The 20,032-nt window shown below is 35.6% G+C and overlaps 1 protein-coding gene and 1 pseudogene across 1 annotated transcript; both read left to right on the top strand.

Moving 5' to 3' along the window:
* Positions 1 to 10: 10 nt before the first annotated feature.
* Positions 11 to 1,760, top strand: LOC102661456 (NAD(P)H-quinone oxidoreductase subunit 1, chloroplastic). The gene is given in 3 exon segments (XM_026126872.2): positions 11 to 316; positions 1,110 to 1,149; positions 1,210 to 1,760. Coding segments are annotated over 3 exon segments (897 nt in total).
* An 8,583-nt stretch (positions 1,761 to 10,343) lies between these two features.
* LOC121173941 (NAD(P)H-quinone oxidoreductase subunit 1, chloroplastic-like) lies at positions 10,344 to 10,998 on the top strand (annotated as a pseudogene).
* Positions 10,999 to 20,032: the final 9,034 nt, after the last annotated feature.

Here is a 20,032-nt window from a genome sequence, read left to right as displayed (position 1 = left end):
GGAAAAACCTATGAATATCTCAACTACAAGAAAGGACTTCATGATAGTCAATATGGGGCTTCACCACCCATCAATGCATGGTGTTCTTAGACTTATTGTTACTCTAGACGATGAGGATGTTATTGATTGTGAACCTATATTGGGTTATTTACACATAGGAATGGAAAAAATAGCGGAAAATCGAACAATTATACAATATATGTCTTATGTAACACGTTGGGACTATTTAGCTACTATGTTCACAGAAGCAATAATTGTAAATGGACCAGAACTGTTGGGAAATATTCAAGTACCTAAAAGAGCCAGTTATATCCAAGTAATAATGTTGGAGTTAAGTCGTATAGCTTCTCACCTACTATGGTTAGGACCTTTTATGGCAGATATTGGTGCACAAACCCCCTTCTTCTATATTTTCAGAGAAAGACAATTAATATATGATTTATTTGAAGTTGCGACGGGTATGAGAATGATGCATAATTTTTTTCGTATCGGGGGGGGGGGGGGTAGCAGCTGATCTACCTTATGGTTGGATAAATAAATGTTATGATTTATGCGATTATTTTTTAACAAGAATTGTTGAATATCAAAAACTTCTTACGCGAAGTCCTATTTTTTTAGAACGGGTTGAGGGGGTAGGTTTAGTTGATATAAAGGAAGTAATAAATTGGGGTTTATCAGGACCCATGCTTTGGGCTTCTGGAATACAATAGGATCTCCATGAAGTGGATAATTATGAATGTTACGAAGAATTTGATTGGGAAGTTCAATGGCAAAAAGAACGAGATTTGTTAGCTCGTTATTTAGTTCGAAAGGAATCCATAAAAATTATTCAACAGGCTTTGGAAGGAATTCCCGACGGACCATATGAAAATTTAGAAATTCGCTGCTTTGATAGAGAAAAAGAGCCAGAATGGAATGAGTTTGAGTATCGATTTATTAGTAAAAAACCGTCTTCGGCTTTGAATTGCCAAAACAAGAACTTTATGTAAGAATTGAAGCCCCCAAGGGAGAATTAGGAATTTTTCTAATAGGGGATCAAAATGGTTTTCCTTGGAGATGGAAAATTCATCCGCTAGGTTTTATCAATTTGCAAATTCTTCCTCAATTAGTTAAAAAAAATGAAATTGGCCGATATTATGACAATACTAGGTAGCATAGATATTATTATGGGAGAAGTTGATCGTTGAAATGATAATTTATTTAACAGAGATACAAGATATCCATTTTTTTTCAGATTGGAATCTTTTAAAGAGATATATGGAATTATATGGGTATTTGCCCTTATTTTGATTCTTATATTGGGAATTACGATAAGTGTACTAGCAATTGTATGGTTAGAAAGGGAAATATCCGCAGGGATACAACAACGTATTGGACCTGAATACACAGGTCCTTTTGGAGTTCTTCAAGCTCTCCTAGACGAAACAAAATTACTTTTCAAAGAGAATCTTATTCCATCTAGAGGAGATATTTGTTTATTCAGTATAGGACTATCTATATCAGTCATATCGATTATAATAAGCTATTAAGTAATTCCTTTTGGCTATAACTTTGTTTTATCTGATCTGAATATTGGTGTTTTTTTATGGATTGCTATTTCGAGTATTGCTCCCATTGGACTTCTTATGTTAGGATATGGGTCAAATAATAAATATTCTTTTTTGGGTGGTCTACGAGAAGCTGCTCAATCGATTAGTTATGAAATACCATTAACTCTATGTGTGTTATCAATATCTCTACGTGCGATTGTTAGTCGATGAATACGACTAACTTTTGTATATAAAACCTATGTAAAATGTATTAAACTTCCCCAGTTTATGGTTATTTTGTAGTGTTATAAGTACTTTCTGTTAAGTATAGGTAATAAATACTTAGTACTTCCATTTTGTGTGTTTAATAATCATTTTCTCTCAATTTCAGGTTAATTAGGCGACTCTGAAAAGTGTTGTTTTTCACCTTCTCGCTAAGCCAATCTGCTAGCTTAGCGAGCATCCGTTAAGCGCAACACTCATTGGCTAAGCGCGAGGAAGAATCTGGAAGAAGATGAGCTGTACAGGTTCGCTGAGCACACTGCTTCATCTCACTAAGCGCACCGCTTCAGTCCATCCGCTGAGCGAGAAAAGCACGCACTAAGCCGAAATTCACTCATGTGCGCTAAGCGGTTCAGAATTGCGCTAAGTGCATGAGCATGAACAAGGCCACCTGTTTAAGCCTGAAATCAGATTTTGTGAAGGGAGTTTGGGCTGAGAGCTGAAGCTTTGCATGTCTAGTGATTCTAGAGAGAGAAAGGTCCAAGTTCCAGAGAGTTTTGAGAGATTTTGTTGTGTGAAGATCTGCAGAGACCAGAGCTGGAAGCGAAAGCCGTTCTGAGAGCTTGAGATGAGTTTATGAGTGGTTGTGAGATCCAAGAGGTGAAGGAGACATCCTCACCACTTGTATTTTTGCAATCTTTCATCTTGTTCTTCTCTTTGTTGTAAAGGAGGCTTCCTGGTTATGGAAAGCTAAAATCCTCTGTTGGATCTTCCTTGTAGGTACTTGATGTAAATATTTTTTTGCAATACTTTGATTTGTTCTTTATGCTATCATCTTTTCATTCTTGTATGCTTTTACCTTGATCACATAGATGCATGCTTTGTTAGGGTCATTCAACAGTGGAAACTAGTCTGATTTTGATGACCTTGATAGGACAAAGCTAAGTTGTCATACTATCATGAGGAATCGGGGTGTGATAATTTAGTTGTAGTATGTTTGTCTTAATGCGGTCCTGGTTGAGTTTAGTCCAACAAGAGGAATCTGAAGACGATGCTTGATCAGGATTAGGCTAAACTATCATGAGGAATCGGGGTTTAGCATCTCAGGAGACACGATAGGAACACATGGGCATTGTTAGATAGAAAATATCTTTTTAGCATTAGGCACCTATTAGGAAGACCAACGCGTTTTCTACTTGTTTTTACACATCATTACTCTTGCGTGATTTTCCTTTTTGCATAGATAGTTTACATACTTGTTCATATTCACACTTAGCTTTTCACACCAGACACCTATTCACTAAAATAGCTTACCAAGTAACACAAGTTCCCTGAGAGTTCGATACTCGGTTCTTACCATTTTATACTACTTGTGCGATCCGGTGCACTTGCCGGAAGCGAACAAGTTTTTGGCGTCGTTGCCGAGGAAATTCTTTTTATTTGGAAAGTTAGATCATTTTTAGGTGTCTTTTCTTTATTCTTTTATTACTTGAGAATATTTGTTTTTGTTTATGTTTGTTTTCCTCTTGACTTAGTGACTGCTGCTCTTGTTAGTGTTTTGTATGCATAGTAAATCTTCTGCAAATGATTTAGTTCCATGAGATTTGGAGATTCAAGCCAATTGTAGGAGGAAAAACACAGAGCGAAGAAGAAAAAAATCTTGCAATACAGAACAACACCACTAAGTTTAAGCGAACTCAGTAGATCTTACGACAATAAGTTTTGTGTTTTTTTTTATTATTATTTAGTACTTTTATCTTTCTTACTTATTCTATTTAAATTTTTCTTTCTTGAGAGTCTATGCTTGCAGTGTTGAATTTAAGAAGAACCTATTCCATGACAAAAGTTTAGAAATGGAAGAGCTTTTTAAGAGGTGGAATGTATGTTTTGACAGCACACGATCAAGGGTCAGCCAACCACCATTTATCAATTGTGATTTTTGTGGAGGAGAGCATTACAATGACAATTGTCATCTCTACTCCATGAATGACTCTAGGTGGGAAAAGTAGTTAAGTCCTTACAATCAATGTGAAGAAGAAAGAACTCCTAATCTTGAAAGTGTGTTTGAGGAATTCATGGCTTACCATGCTAGCTCAAAAGCCAATCAAAATTCAATGAAAAATCATGAAATTCATTTTGGCAAGAGCTACTCAATAGAAAACTTTCAAGGGGGACCAGAGTTACAACCTTACTATCAAAATGAAGCAGAAAGAGGTTCCAATCTGGATAATTTGTTGATGCAATTCAAGGAAACAACTAAATCAACTCAACGAGCACTCCAAAGTGTAGAAATCCAGGTTGGTGAGCTGGCAGAAGAAGTGACTCAATTTATGTCTAGACGAGAAAAATACTTTGTAGAGGTTGAAGCTCAAGAGGAAAACCCTATAAAAGAGCATGAGTCAAGAGAAAAAGATGAGGAACAAGCACACCAACAATGGGAGAAGTACTCAACAGTAGAAAACCAACAAGAAAGTATTCTCCAAATCAATAACCTTCCTCATCAACTGATTGTCAAGAAAGGAAGGCAAGGAGAGCATGAGGAAACTTTAAGTGCCATTCTTTCTTTAATCACTAACACCTTTCCTGAAATGATTTGGAGTGTACTTCCAGAATACATGAAGTTCATGGAATTTCTAGCTAAAAGGCGAAACTGCAAGAAAGATGTGTTCTATGTGACTTTCATGCCACCTTGAAGGCATTAAGCTATGCGTCAAGCTAATGACGTTAAAGAAGCACTTCTTGGGAGGCAACCCAGTGTTGAGTTTCTTTTCATTTTGTTTTTCATGCATTGCATATAGTTGGAATTTGCTTGGTGATCATTGAAAAATGGGGTATATCATATTATCCTTGAATGTTAGATATAAGGGTTTCTATTTGTTGAAGAAAGGACTGAAAAATAACTTAGAAAACATTTTCTGAAAAATAGTCCTTTCGCTAAGCGCAAGCCTCACGCTAAGCGCATCTTTCTTCATGCGCTAAATCGCGAGTCTCAAGCGCTTAACGCTCAATACTTGCATCTGAGGCTGATTTGATCCGCTAAGCTGGCCAAGGCTGAGCGAAGCCAACTTCAATTCGATCTGAATTCGGCTAAGCTGCAACCTGATTGCTAAGCCCATCATACACTTCGGCTAAGCGCGAGTCGTTGCCGCCAAGCTCAGTTCTTTGCGGCTAGAACTGGGGTTCATGGAGCTAAGCTCATATGCTTGCGGCAATGTCTGCGCTAAGCTATCCATCATCCGCTAAGTGCATATCCCTCTATAATCTAGACGCATTATTTTAGCTAAGCCGGCCCAGAGCCCGGCTTAGCGAAAGTTGCAGGTATTTTGCTCTGCAAAACTAGCTAAGCGGCCTTATTTGCGCGCTAAGCTAGTCCCTTCTCCGTGTAAAAAAAAAAACTTGAATTTCATAGTTAGGCTAAGTGCACGGTGCTGCTAAGTGAGCATCTTCGAAAATCCAAACGTCACTTCGAGAAAGCAAAACGGCTTATGTGAGTGTAATGGCAGTTACACTCACATTTGTTGGAAACTGCTGAACTGCCTGCATTTTCTCTCTCGCACTCATTTTCCTGCATTTTCGCCTTCTTCTACATCAAAGCATCAATGATACAAGTAAGTTCCTTACCCCCTTCATTCTTTTTTGTTGTTAAACCTTAGGGTAGAAAACCATAGATTTTAGTTTTCAATCTTTAGGGTTTTCGTGATTTTAGATTAGGTAAAAATTAGGACTTTTTATATGATTGTGATGTGTAGATATTTTCAATTGTCTTGTGTGTTTGATAATGCCTTTTAGAGGCTTAAAAAGACAAGGAAACAAACTGCGTTTTCTGTGTTTTTTCTGGAAAACGCGATGAACTCGCTAAGCGAGTTCATCGGTATTCATTGAAGATATGCGCTTCCAGACAAACTCGCTAAGCGTGCATACTGCGCTAAGCGAGTTCATCTTGTGAGGATGAACACTCATCCTCCTGTTGAGATATTTGTGGCTAAGCGAGGCTGAATCGCTAAGCCAAGGTAACTTAGAAAATTTTGTGTTGTAAGCTTCGCGCTAAGCTGAATCTACCTAAGCTAAGCGCATTTCATCACGACAACTATTGGGCTAAGTGAGCTTGGCTCCAGCTAAGCCAATATGTTATGTTTATCAGGGCGCGCTGAGCGAGTTGTATCCCACTAAGCACCCATCATTAATTTCAGCCTTTATTTATGCTGTTAAACTTAAACAATTTTGGTCTAAGCAATTTTGAGTTCTTTTTAGTTACAGATGGCATTGAGAAAAAAAAGGCTAGAACAGATGACATCCCTTCATCATCCACTCCAGATCCTCCATCAGTAACCATAGGACAGAATGTCCAAAGTTCACTAACTTTAGTCCCTATGCTACAAAGCTTATTCCGAGGATAGTTTATTATCATGCATAACCTGCAAGAGTTGGCTCATAACAGGCCAATCATACCTATGGAGCATTTTCTTGAGCAAGTAGCTTGGTCTGAAGCTCAACTTCCATTGGTGAGACCCAACGAGGGTTCTCCTCCTGATCCCACACCTGTGCAGGTTGATCCAGAGCCAGCTGGCCCACAATCTCCAGTGGTGAATCCACCCCCTTCTCCTGAGCTTGAAGTAGTTCCCTCATCTCCACCTCTGATTGTCATCTCCGATGCATCATCAGATGAAGTGGCTGCCCTTCTTGATTCACTAGTTGGAGAAACAGCTGACCCCCCTGCTTCCCCAATTGAAGGAATTGTCGATCTTTCTGATTCGTCATCTGGAGAAGCTGTTGCTCTCACTGATTCCCCAGTTTAGACACTGTTGACATTGTTGATTTTTGATGATGTTTTATTTTTTTGCTTTGTGGTTTATTATTATTATGATTATGGTTTCAATACAATATTTCTTTTATGTTTATATACACTGCTAGTTTTACTTTTGGGTAGCTGGTTTGCTTATTCTGAAGCATATGGAACAGTTTGACTTGATTTCCAGGACATGGCAGTAAAACACTTTTATCTCTTTTTTTTTGTGAAAATTGGTGTATGACTTGGTTTTGAATTGAATGCATGATTGTGATGGAGTTTGTGTTTCTTTTCATGAGTTTGAGCAAGTGTGTATGTTAGACAAAGAAAGAACAAGATTGTGAACTTGCAATTAGAATTGTTAGTCAGTAGATAGATTGAGTGAGAAAGAAAGACTTGAACCAAAACTGGTGAAAGTGTGATCTTACACTATGAGTGAACGACTAGCTGTGAGTAATAATCTTTGCATGAATCTCTGAATTTTAGTATGAAATTTATAAATGAGGACATGATGATGGCCATGATTGTGCATATACAAGCCTTTTGACCAAAAAACTTATCTTGAATGATAATTGTATCCTTTGCACCCTTTCTGAGCTGAATAATATTGTAAAAAATTTGAACCCTGAACCTAAATAATTATCTCCAGATACCTTGCTTAGATTCTAGGAGAGCATAAGGTTCAAGGAAAATTTACCCAAAAATTTGGGGGAGTGAAGTTAATAGGGATGTAAAGAAAAGGGTAAAAGCATCAGCACACACAACAAATAAGTTGTATGTTAAAAAAAAAATTTGTGTTGTTATAATAAGGTCAGAACAAAGTAATAGGAAAAAATGGTGAGAAAGCTACTTGTATGGAAAAGATCACTTGGATAAGTCTAGGATTTGTGCTCTCTTAGAATCTAAATCTTTGAATCCTAGAAAAACCAATGAATTTTTGTAGCCAAGCCTCACTACAAGCCTGGGAAAGTCCTTCTGATTCTGTTTATACATTTCTGACTTTATGGCATGAGATTAAATTCAAAGATTGGATCTCTTGTTAGTTGTTATTAATGAATAGCTTCAACACTTGTGCTTGAGTGAAACAGTAGCCGTGAGACTGTGGTTTAAGCTACTTTCCTTAATTTCTGTCTTATGATTAACTTCATCTAATGGTACAACTTACATTTTATTCTTCTATTTGAATAGCTGAATATTTTGTGAAAGACAAGTGATGAGTACATAATGCTTTATTTTTCTTATCATGCAATCAATAATTTTTGCTGCATACACCTTTGTACATGATCACTGCATGTTATTGTCACATGAGGACAAGTGAGCTATTCTCTTTTTGCTTGAGGACAAGCAAAATTGTAAATTTGGGGGAGTTGTTAGTCGATGAATACAACTAACTTTTGTGTATAAAACCTGTGTAAAATGTATCAAACTTCCCCAGTTTATGGTTATTTTGTAGTGTTATAAGTACTTTATGTTAAGTATAGGTAATAAATACTTAGTACTTCCATTTTGGGTGTTTAATAATCATTTTCTCTCAATTTCAGGTTAATTAGGCGACTCTAAAAAGTGCTATTTTTCACCTTCTCGCTAAGCCAATCTACTGGCTTAGGGAGCATCCGCTAAGCGCAACACTCATTGGCTAAGCGTGAGGAAGTATCTGAAAGAAGATGAGCTGTACAGGTTCACTGAGCGCACCGCTTCATCTCACTAAGTGCACTGCTTCATTCCATTCACTGAGCGAGAAAAGCACGCGCTAAGCCGAAATTCACTCATGTGCGCTAAGCGGTTCAGAATTGCGCTAAGCGCATGAGCACGAACAAGGCCACCTGTTTAAGCCTGAAATCAGATTTTGTGAAGGGAGTTTGGGCTGAGAGATGAAGCTTTGCATGTCTAGTGATTCTAGAGAGAGAAAGGTCCAAGTTCCAGAGAGTTTTGAGAGATTTTGCTGTATGAAGATCTACAAAGACCAGAGCTGGAAGCGAAAGCCGTTCTAAGAGCTTGAGATGAGTTTGTGAGTGGTTGTGAGATCCTAGAGGTGAAGGAGACATCCTCACCCCTTGTATTTTTGCAATCTTTCATCTTGTTTTTCTCTTTGTTGTAAAGGAGGCTTACTGGTTATGGAAAGCTAAAATCCTCTGTTGGATCTTCCTTGTAGGTACTTGATGTAAATATCTTTCTATCTATTTAATGATGTTTTGTGTGTTCTCTGTGCTATCAGCTTTTCATTCTAGTATGCTTTTACCTTGATCACGCAGATGCATGCTTTGTTAGGGTCATTCAACAGTGGAAATTGGTCTGATTCTGATGACCTTGATAGGACAGGGCTAAGTTGTTGTACTATCACGAGGATCCGGGGTGCGATAATTTAATTGTAGTATGTTTGTCTTAATGCGGTCCTGGTTGAGTTTAGTCCAACAAGAGGAATCTGAGGATGATGCTTGATCAGGATTAGGCTAAACTATCATGAGGAATCGGGGTTTAGCATCTCAGGAGACACCATAGGAACACATGAGCATTGTTAGATAGAAAATATCTTTTTAGCATTAGGCACCTATTAGGAAGACCAACACGTTTTCTACTTGTTTTTACACATCATTTCTCTCGCGTGATTTTTCTTTTTGCATAGATAGTTTACATACCTGTTCATATTCACACTTAGCTTTTCACACCAGACACCTATTCACCAAAATAGCTTACCAAGTAACACAAGTTCCCCGAGAGTTTGATACTCGGTTCTTACCGTTTTATACTACTTGTGCGATCCGGTGCACTTGCCGTAAGTGAACAATGATTTGTTGAGACATAAATTTTTTGATACTATTTGCTATACGCCTCTCTTTATAGTACTTTGTAGTAAAGTAGGAAAATAAATTGAATATATATATCTATTGATTTTTTTTCGCATTCGGATTGAAGAATTTAATAAGATATTTATATGAGTGCAATAAAATAGCTTCTTTTGAATATAATTTATAGAATACTATATTATTTATAGTTAATAGAAAAGATGATGATTTTAAATTGCAGTAAAAATATTGAGTCTCATTTTCTATGTATAAGAATTAAGTGAAAAAATGAATTAAATTATAGGTAGAAGTTGTTGTTTTTCCCAAGGTTGATTGATTAGTAACATATATTTTTAAAAATATCCAAAAGAACATTTATATTTATGTATAATAGAAAAAGAATACTAATTGGGGCTTTTCGTTGGTAGAAAAAATAAGGCAGTACTCCCCATAATTCCGATCCAGAGTATACTTCCATCCACCGATTAAATAAATAACTATCAGAAACGAAATAATCGTTTAATTTTTTGAAGTCCCCTTTTATTTTACTTGCACAAAAAAGACTAGGATAAGAACGAAAAAAAAAGTGATCCCCCTTTTCTTGTTTGTCTTATATCCATATTTATGGAGATAGAATTCATGTCATAATTTAAAAAATGAACATGTATGATTCTTTTTCGTAATCGAAAATGATGAGGGAGTTATTGATAATTTGAAAAGAGTATTTTATGAAAGAATTAAGTTATTAATCAACAAATTTGAATTTGAATTTTTTATAGGATGAGATAAATTCAGAAGTACTTTTTGTATTTTTTTATTTATTTAAAGAAATGTTAAAATGTATTTTATTTTTTCTTTATTAAATGTATTTATTTTAAAATTTATTTATTTAGAACAAACAAAATTCAATAGGTCTAATTCTGAACCGTCTGATAAAATAGAATATTATCTACCTTAGAGATGTATCAGGGATAAATAATCAGACCGGTCCTTAGATTTTTTTTAAGGCTTTAAGGGAGCCGTATGAGGTGAAAGTCTCATGTACGGTTCTGTAATAGAGATGGTAACAGTAATGTCATCATCGACTAGGATTATCTAACAGTTTAAGTACAGTTGATATAGTTGACGCACAATAAAAATATGGCTTTTGGGGATGGAATTTGTGGCGTCAACCTATGGGTTTCATTGTTTTTCTAATCTTGTCCCTAGCAGAATGTGAAAGATTACCTTTTGATTTACCGAAAGCGGAAGAAGAACTAGTAGCGGGTTATCAAACCGAATACTCGGGTATCAAATTTGGTTTATTTTATGTTGCTTCCTATTTAAACCTATTCATTTCTTCCTTACTTGTAACAGTTCTTTACTTGGTGGTTCAAATATCTCTATTCCATACATATTCGTTTCTGACTTTTTTTGAAATAAATCAAACATATGGAGTTTTTGTAATGATAATTGATATCTTTATTACACTAGCTAAAACTTATTTATTCTTATTCCTTTCTATCGCAACAAGATGGACTTTGCCTAGGCTAAGAATAGATCAATTATGAAATCTTGGGTGGAAATTTCTTTTACCCATTTCTCTCAGCAATCTATTATTAACAACTTTGTCTCAACTGTTTTCACTGTAAAAAAAAGTGGACCTTATATATTCATAACTTGTGTCAAATAAGAGAAAGAAAAAAATATTTGGAGATATTCATGATATGTTCCTTATGGTAAGTGGATCCATAAATTATAGTCAACAAACAGTCCGAGTTGCAAGGTACACTGGTCAGGGTTTCACGATTACTCTATCTCACACAAATCGGTTACCCGTAACTATTCAATATCCTTATGAAAAAATAATCTCATCAGAATGTTTCCGTGGTCAAATACATTTTGAATTTGATAAATGCATTGCTTGTGAAGTATGTGTTCGTGTATGTCCCATCGATCTACCCATTGTTGATTGGAAACTAGAAACTGATATTCAAAATAAATAATTGCTTAATTATAGTATTGATTTCGGAATTTGTATATTTTGTGGTAACTATATTGAATATTGTCCAACAAATTGTTTATCAATGACCGAAGAATATGAACTTTCAACTTATGATCGCCACAAATTAAATTATAATCAAATTGCTTTGGGCCATTTACCAGTAATTGATGATTATACAATTAGAACAATTCAAATAAAATTCAATTAATTATTTATTAATTATTTAAAAAATTCTTCTTAAAACGAAAATAATAGAATACTTATATAAAATATATAAAAAAATATGGATATATATATTCGTTTATTTTGAAATTACTCATTCACTGAAAGAAAATAATGAAATAACATTGATCCTATAACAACTGTACCTATAGCAACTCACACCTCTTATGTTAGGAGTTGGTGGAATTCAATGCAGAGATAATTTTAGTATTTAATACGTTTTTTTCCTGGTCATATCAATAAGGTCATGAAATTTAGATTTATTTATCTCTTATTTTACATAGAATGGATTTGCCCGAACCGCTACATGATATTCTTTTAGTCTTCTTGGATCAGGTCTTATATTAGGAAGTCTGGGAGTAGTATTATTTACGAATCCCATTTTTTCTGCTTTTTCATTGGGCCTAGTTCTTGTTTGTATATATTAATTCTATATTTTATCAAACTCCCATTTTGTAGCTGCATTACAACTACTTATTTATGTGGGCACTATAAATGTTTTAATAATATTTGTTGTGATGGTTATGAATGGTTCGAAATATTACCAAGGTTTTCGTCTTTGGACTGTTGGGGATGGAATTACTTTGATGGTTTGTACAAGTATCTTTGTTTCACTAATAACTACTATTCTAGATACATCATGACACGAGATTATTTGGACTACAAGACCCAATCAGATTATAGAGCAAGATACTAGTCAACAAATTGGAATTCATTTATCAACAGATTTTTTTCTTCCATTTGAACTAATTCAATAATCCTTTTAGTTGCTTTGATAGGTGCAATTGTCAATAAGAAATTGTTAGAACTAATAATATGGACCAAAACCAAAATTTAATTTTTTTTGTTAGATTTTATCACATTTATTTTTGTTGAATTCTATGTGAATGAAAACGAATATTTTTGTATAAAATCTTTTTTTTTATTGCGAATACATTATTTTTCTTGTGCCAAGATCAGATTTACTCACAAGAAACAAGTTTCTTGTTTGAACAAGAATAAGCAAAATGCAGAAAAGGGATGAACAAAGAAGAACTTCACAAAAATGTGATTTGACTAGAGTAAAAATTCCACTCTAAATCTCCTCATAGCAACCACTTTTATTTAAACTCTATAGATTCCTCCTCTGGGTACAATCTCTCTACTGATCTAGGCTATGCAGAAAAAGAAATAGAAGCACTATCTCAAGCCTAGCTAACTTTACCTCTGACTTCAAACCCCTCGGGTTGTTTCATCAATATCACCTCATCAAGCTTTCCATACAAAAATGTTGTCTTCACATCCATTTGTTCTAACACGATCAAATTCTGCCACCATAGCCATAAGTATTTTGATTGACCTGTGTTTCACTACAGGAGAGAAAACTTCATTGAAGTCAATTCCCTCCTTTTGAGTGAATCATTGAGCTACAAGTCTAGCTTTAAATCTATCTGGTTCACCTCCTTGGATGCCTTCTTTCTTCTTGAAGATCCACTTGCAGCTGACCACTTTAGAACTAGGGTTTTTTTTAATCAATTCCCATGTATAGTTGTCATGGAGAGACTTAATCTCTTCATTCATGGCACCTAGCCATTTTTCTTTCTCCTTACTAGCTAAGACAACTTTAAGAGTTTTTGGATCTTCCTCCAAAACTTCACTGGCAGCTACCAGAGCAAATGCTATTAGATCAGCATATCCATACCCTTTAGGTTGTTTGATTTCCCTTCTGGTTCTATCTCGAGCTAGCATATAGCCAGCTTCTTCTTCTTGTTTTTCTTCAGATTTCTCTTCATCAAGAGGCCAATTAACAACTTGTGTTTTCAGCATGCTTGTCCTTAGTCTCCACCTCAAAATTTAATTTTTTAGAACCTGTTTCCTTACTCTAATCAGTACTAGACTGAACCATGCAAGGCTTGGTCTTGTAGGCCATCTCAGCTTCATTGAAGACAACATCACGACTCACTAAGCACCTTTTAAAACCAACCTCCAAACACCATAGCTTACACCCTTCCACTCCCTCAGGATATCCTAGAAAGATGCACTTGACAGTTTTAGGTTCCAATTTGTCTTGCCTGATGTGAGCATAGGAAACACAACCAAATACCTTTAGCTATTTTAGACTCGATGGATGGCTAAACCAAATCTCCTCAGGGGTTTTAAAATTCAGAGCTGTTGAAGGACACTTGTTGATGAAATATACAACAGTCATTGCTGCTTTAGCCCAAAAAATCTTGGGTAATCCTGCACTTAGCAACATACATCTCACTTTCTCCAAAATGGTCCTGTTGAATCTTTCAGCTAAACCATTTTGTTGAGGGGTGCCCACAACTTTCCTGTGCCTTGCAATGCCATTCTCTTTGCAGAAATCATTGAAAGGTTCAGAGTAGAACTCAAGACCATTATCAGTATGAAACCTCTTGATCTTTCTGCCTGTTTGGTTTTCCACAAGTGTCTTCCAGCTTTTGAAGTTATCTAAAGCCTCATATTTTGTTTTCTGAATGTAGATCCACAACTTCCTTGAGTAGTCATCCACAATACTCAAGAAATACCTTGCTCCAGAATGAGAGGGGGTCTTAGTTGGACCCCAAAGATCAGCATGAACATAATCAAGGGTACCTTTTGTTCTCTGTTATCCACCATTGAATTTGGCTCTGCAGGCTTTGCCATAGACACAATGTTCATAGAACTTCAATTTCTCCATTTTGTCCCCACATAGAAGCTCATGTTTTGCCAATTCAATCAACCCCTTCTCACTTACATGGCCCAATCTCATGTGCCATAACTCAATTTTTGATAAAACTCTTCCTGTTGCAGTGACTGCAAAGCCAATTACAACTTCACCATCCACAGAATAGAGGCCATTCTCTATAATTCCCCTCATGACAATCATGGAGTCTTAAACTACATTCAGTATTCATTTTTCACCCTTGAACACATACCCTCTTTTATCAAATTCACCAAGAGGGATTAAATTTCTCTTCAGTTCAGGTACATATCTGACCTCTATGAGAATTCTCTCAGCCCCATCATGAAACTTGAACCTTTTAGACCCAATTCCTTCAATTTTGCAAGGCTTGTTATCTCCAAGGAGTACTAACCCATTTGCTTGATCAGAAAATTGTTCAAACCATGATCTGTTTGGTGTCATATGCCATGAACACCCTGAATCCATTATCCATTTAGTTTTTGGATTCTTTTCAGACACCACCAGTGCCTTTGCAGATTCATAGCCATCATCTTGAAAAATTGTAGCATTTCCTGAGTCCTTCTTCCTATTGTTACTGCCACCATTTTTCTGCTTTTTAGTACAAACTTTGCTTGTATGACCCTCCTTTTTACAGTGATAACATCTGATTTTGAAGACATTTCCTTCACCATTCTTCTGGTTTTCTGGCTTTTGCTTCTTCTTATCAGATTTACTATCCTTCTTGAAGGTCTTGCCTCTTGTTGTCAGCCCTTCACCACTTATAGAGGACTTCTTTTCCTTTCTTTCATTCAATTCCTTTAAATTCAGAGCAGCATGCACTTCATCAAGAGAAATAGAGTCTCTTCCAAACAGTAAAGTCTCTTTGAAATGAGAGTAACTCTTAGGCAAAAAGCATAGCAATAGCAAAGCTTGATCCTCATCATCAATGGTGACATCGATATTTTCAAGATCTAGAATCATTTTATTAAACAAACCCAATTGTTCTCCTACTGATCTATCTTCATGCATTTTAAACGAATACAAAGACTGCTTTAGGTAAAGACGATTAACTAAAGATTTGGTCATGTACAAACCTTCAAGCTTTGACCAAACCCCAGCAGCAGTTGTTTCCTTAAAGACTTGCCTCAGCACCTTGTCTTTGAGACTGAGGATAATTGCACTCTGTGCCTTTTGCATTAGTGCTTTCTTATCCCCATCAACCATCATCTTTTCGAGTTTGGCTTCTCCATCAAGTGCTTCAACCAGGCCCTGCTGAACAAGAAGGGCTCTCATCTTCAATCACCATAGCCCAAAATCATTTTTCCCTATGAATTTTTCAACCTCATACTTGGCCGAGCCCATTTCTTGAATCGAGCCCAAAATTATCCACGTTCACCGCACCAGTTTGTTGTGCCAAGATCAGATTTACTCACAAGAAATGAGTTTCTTGTTTGAACAAGAATAAGCAAAATGCAAAAAAGGGATGAACAAAGAAGAACTTCACAGAAATGTGATTTGACTAGAGTAAAAATTCCACTCTAAATTGTAGAAGCAAGCTTCATGATGATGAATCCAGTTGATTCAAGTAATTTTGATGATGGCTAAGATGATGACAAAAAGCCCAAAGAATGATTTCAAGATTGAGTCAACAAGTTCAAGATCAAGATTAATTTCAAGTTTCATGAGAAGAAATCAAGAAGATTCAAGAATCAAGAGAAGTTTGATTTCTAAATTCAAGAGAAGATGAATTCAAGATTCAAGAGAAGAAATCAAGAAGACTTCACAAAGGGAAGTATTGAAAAGATTTTTCAAAAAACAAACATAGCACAGTTTTGTTTTTCAAAAGAGTTTTTTCTCAAAATTTTCTAAGTTACTAGAGTTTTTACTCTCTGGTAATCGATTACCAGTTTCCTGTAATCGATTACCAGAGGCAAAGCTTGATTTCAAAGGCTTTTAACTAAATTTGCAACGTTCCAATTGTTTTTTAAATGGTGTAATCGATTACAATATATTGGTAATCGATTACCAGTGTATCTGAATGTTGAAATTCAAATTCAATTGTGAAGAGTCACATCTTTTAATAAAATGCTTTGTGTAATCGATTACATGGTTATGGTAATCGATTACCAGTGACAAGTTTTGAATAAAAATCAAGAGATGTAACTCTTCCAATGGTTTTTTGGTTTTTTTCTCAAGGTTATAACTCTTCCAATGGTTTTCTTGACCAGACATGAAGAGTCTATAAAAACAAGATCTTGACTTGCATTTTAATAAGACTTATAACTTTTTTATATATTCTTTTACAACCTTTGAATCTCTTTGAACATCTTCTTGAACTTCTTCTTCTTCCTTTGCCAAAAGCTTTTTGAGTTTTCTGGTTTCCAAACTTTGTTCTTTCACAGAAAACAAAAGTGTGCTATTCATCTTTTTCATTCTCTTCTCCCTTTGCCAAAAAGAATTTGCCAAGGACTACCCGCCTGAATTCTTTTTGTGTCTCTCTTCTCCCTTTTCCAAAAGAACGAAGGACTAACCGCCTGAATTCTTTTGTGTCTCCCTTCTCCCTTTTCAAAGAATTCAAAAAGACACAGTCTGAGAATTCTTTTGATTCTTCCCTTTCCCTTAAACAAAAGATTTCAAAGGACTAACCGCCTGAGATATCTTTTGTTTCCCCCTTCACAAAGTTTCAAAGGACTAACCGCCTGAGAACTTTGTCTTAACACATTGGAGGGTACATCCTTTGTGGTACAAGTAGAGGGTACATCTACTTAGGTTGTTGTAACTGAGAACAAGAGAGGGTACATCTCTTGTGGATCAGTTCAAGTGGAGGTACATCCACTTGGTTGTTCAAAGAGAACAAGGGAGGGTACATCCCTTGTGGATCTTTGCTTGTAAAGGATTTTACAAGGTTGAAAAGAAATCTCAAGGGCCACAGGTCGCTTGGGGACTGGATGTAGGCACGGGTTGTTGCCGAATCAGTATAAATTCTTGTGTTTGTCTTCTTCTTCCCTACACTTTTTAATTTCCGCTGTGCACTTTAATTATCGCTTTTACTTTTGGTTAAGTTTCTATTTCTGTTCTTTACTTTCTTAACACTATAGTAAAAGCATAATTGAATCTAGTAACATTAAGAAGGATTGTTTTTTAATTAGTAAAGGTTCATTAATAATTAATTCAACCCCCCCATCTTAGTTATTCCGAGGCCACTTGATCCAACATAAATCTCCTCACAGCAACCACTTTTATATAAACTCTGTAGATTCCTCCTCTGGGTACAATCTCTCTGCTGTTGTAGACTTATAATATTAGTCAATCAAATCCATTGAATTCTTCTTGTTCATATCGAAATGAATAAAAATTGACAAGGAGTTGGTCAATGATATTTGAGCATGTACTTGTTTTGAGTGCCTATTTATTTTCTATAGGTATATATGGGTTGATCACGAGCCGAAATATGATTAGAGCCCTTATGTGTCTTGAACTTATACTGAGTATAGTTAATATAAATCTCATAACCTTTTCTTATTTTTTTGATAGTCGACAATTAAAAGGTAATATTTTTTCAATTTTTGTTATAGCTATTGCAGCTGCTGAAGTAGCTATTGGATAGGCTATTGTTTCCTCAATTTATCGTAATAGAAAATCAACCCGTATCAATCAATCAAATTTATTGAATAAATAATATTACCCATAAAAAATAAAAAAGTATAATTTATATTTAGTGTGTACTATTAATCAATTCAAAATAGCATAAATATATAGGATATATAAATTAGAATCATGTTTGCAAAAAAAAAGATAAGAAATCAAAGTATCTTGGTTCTATTCTCTTATTATTAATTAATCTATAAGTATATTTTGATTAGCAAAATTTTTATAAATCATTGATTCATCTGGTATCTAATATATATATAAATTTGTTTACAAGTTTACTAGATTGAAAATGTTGAATTTTTGACGTTCAAGGATTACGATCCAATGTCACATTCAGTAAAGATTTATGATACATGTAAAGGATGTACTCAATGTGTCCGAGCCTGCCCAACGGATGTATTAGAAATGGTACCTTGGGATAGATGTAAAGCTACACAAATTGCTTTTGCCCCAAGAATAGAGGACTGTGTTGGTTGTAAGAGGTGTGAATCCATCTGTCTGACAAATTTCTTAAGTGTTAGAGTTTATTTATGGCATGAAACAACTCAAAGCATGGGTCTAGCTTATTGATACATTTCAAAAAGAACCGCAGACAAGTACGTTTTTTTACTGGCAAAAACCCGCGCTCAAAATAAAAAAGGAAATCTTTTTTTATTTTGAGCGTGGGTTTTTCTAGTCTAAGTATATCTTATTTTTATCACAAATTATTTTGAGGGAAAAATCCTCCACATTTTATTAATGCATTTCTCTCCTAAATTAACAGTGTGTATTGTTGCCAACACTTTTCTAGTACTATATTTACTCGTTGAATAGAGTAAACTAGACTCGGGATTTTTTATCCACCCTTTTGTCCCATCCTTTCATTTACCTATCCCTTAATCTCTTCGTTTGGATCTTTGATGAAGATCCTCATTGAGAGAGGGTACATGTTCACTATCGCTGCCCAGTGGGAAATTGTTCATGACATGAAGGAGAAGCTTGCTTATGTTGCCTTGGATTATGAGTAAGAACTCAAGACTGCAAAGAGCAATTCTTCAGTTGAGAAAAACTACGAGCTTCTTGACAGACAAGTTATCACCATTGGAGCTGAGAGATTTCGTTGCCCCGAAGTTCTTTTCCAGCCTTCTATGATTGGAATGGAAGCTGTTGGAATTCATGAGACCACCTACAACTCGATCATGAAGTGTGATGTGGATATTGTTAGTCGATGAATACGACTAACTTTTGTGTATAAAATATGTGTAAATTGTATCAAATCTCCTCCAATTTATGGTTGTTTTGTAATTACTTTTTGTTAAAGATAGGTAATAAATACTTAGTATTTCCATTTTGTGTGTTTAATAATCAATTCCTCTCAATTTCAGGTTAATTAGGCAAGTTTGTAAAGTGCTGATTTTCAGTCTCTCGCTAAGCCAATCTGCTGGCTTAGCGAGGCATCCGTTGAGTGCACCCCTCCTTCGGCTGAGCGTGAGGAAAGATCTGGAAGAAGGATGAGCTGTGCATGTTCGCTGAGTGAAGGGTCATCCAGTGAAGTACACCGCTTCAGTCCATCCGTTGAGCGAGAAAAGCACACGCTAAGCCAAAATCCACTAATGAGCGCTAAGCGATCCAGAGTTGCGCTAAGTGTGCAAGCACGAACAAAGCCACCTATTTAAGCCTGAAATCAGATTTTGGAGGGGAGTTTGGGCCTTTTCTTGAAGCTTCTAAATGTATAGGGTTTTCTAGAGAGAGAAAGGTCCAAGTTCCAGAGAGTTTTGAGATTTTTTTGTGTGAAGACCTGCAGAGAACTGAGCTTGAAGAGGAAGCTGCTCTGAGAGCTTGAGATGAGTTTGTGAGGTCCTAGAGGTGGAGGAGACATCCCTATCACTTGAATTTCTTCAATCATTCATCTTTTTCTTCTGTTTGTTGTAAAGGAAGCTTCCCAGTTATGGATGTGGACAAAGGATCAAGCTGAATGTTTTGATGATGCCAAAGTTTCACATGCGTCTCAAAGCTTTATTCAAGACAAAGAAATTAAAGATATTCAAGATGGATGATCAAGACAATCTCTAGAGTCTTAGAAAGGGTATATTAAATAGGAAGGGAATTCCAATTGAAGTAGCAAAAGGTTTGGCCAAGAATTTTAAGTTAAAAAGTCTTTTTCAACAAATTTACTCTCTGGTAATTGATTACCAGAGGATGTAATCGATT

Source organism: Glycine max, chromosome 18, assembly GCF_000004515.6.
Source record: "Glycine max cultivar Williams 82 chromosome 18, Glycine_max_v4.0, whole genome shotgun sequence".
Classification (NCBI taxonomy): Eukaryota; Viridiplantae; Streptophyta; class Magnoliopsida; order Fabales; family Fabaceae; genus Glycine; species Glycine max.
The sequence above is the reverse complement of the archived record's forward strand: the minus strand, read 5'-3'. Positions and strand labels throughout refer to the sequence as shown.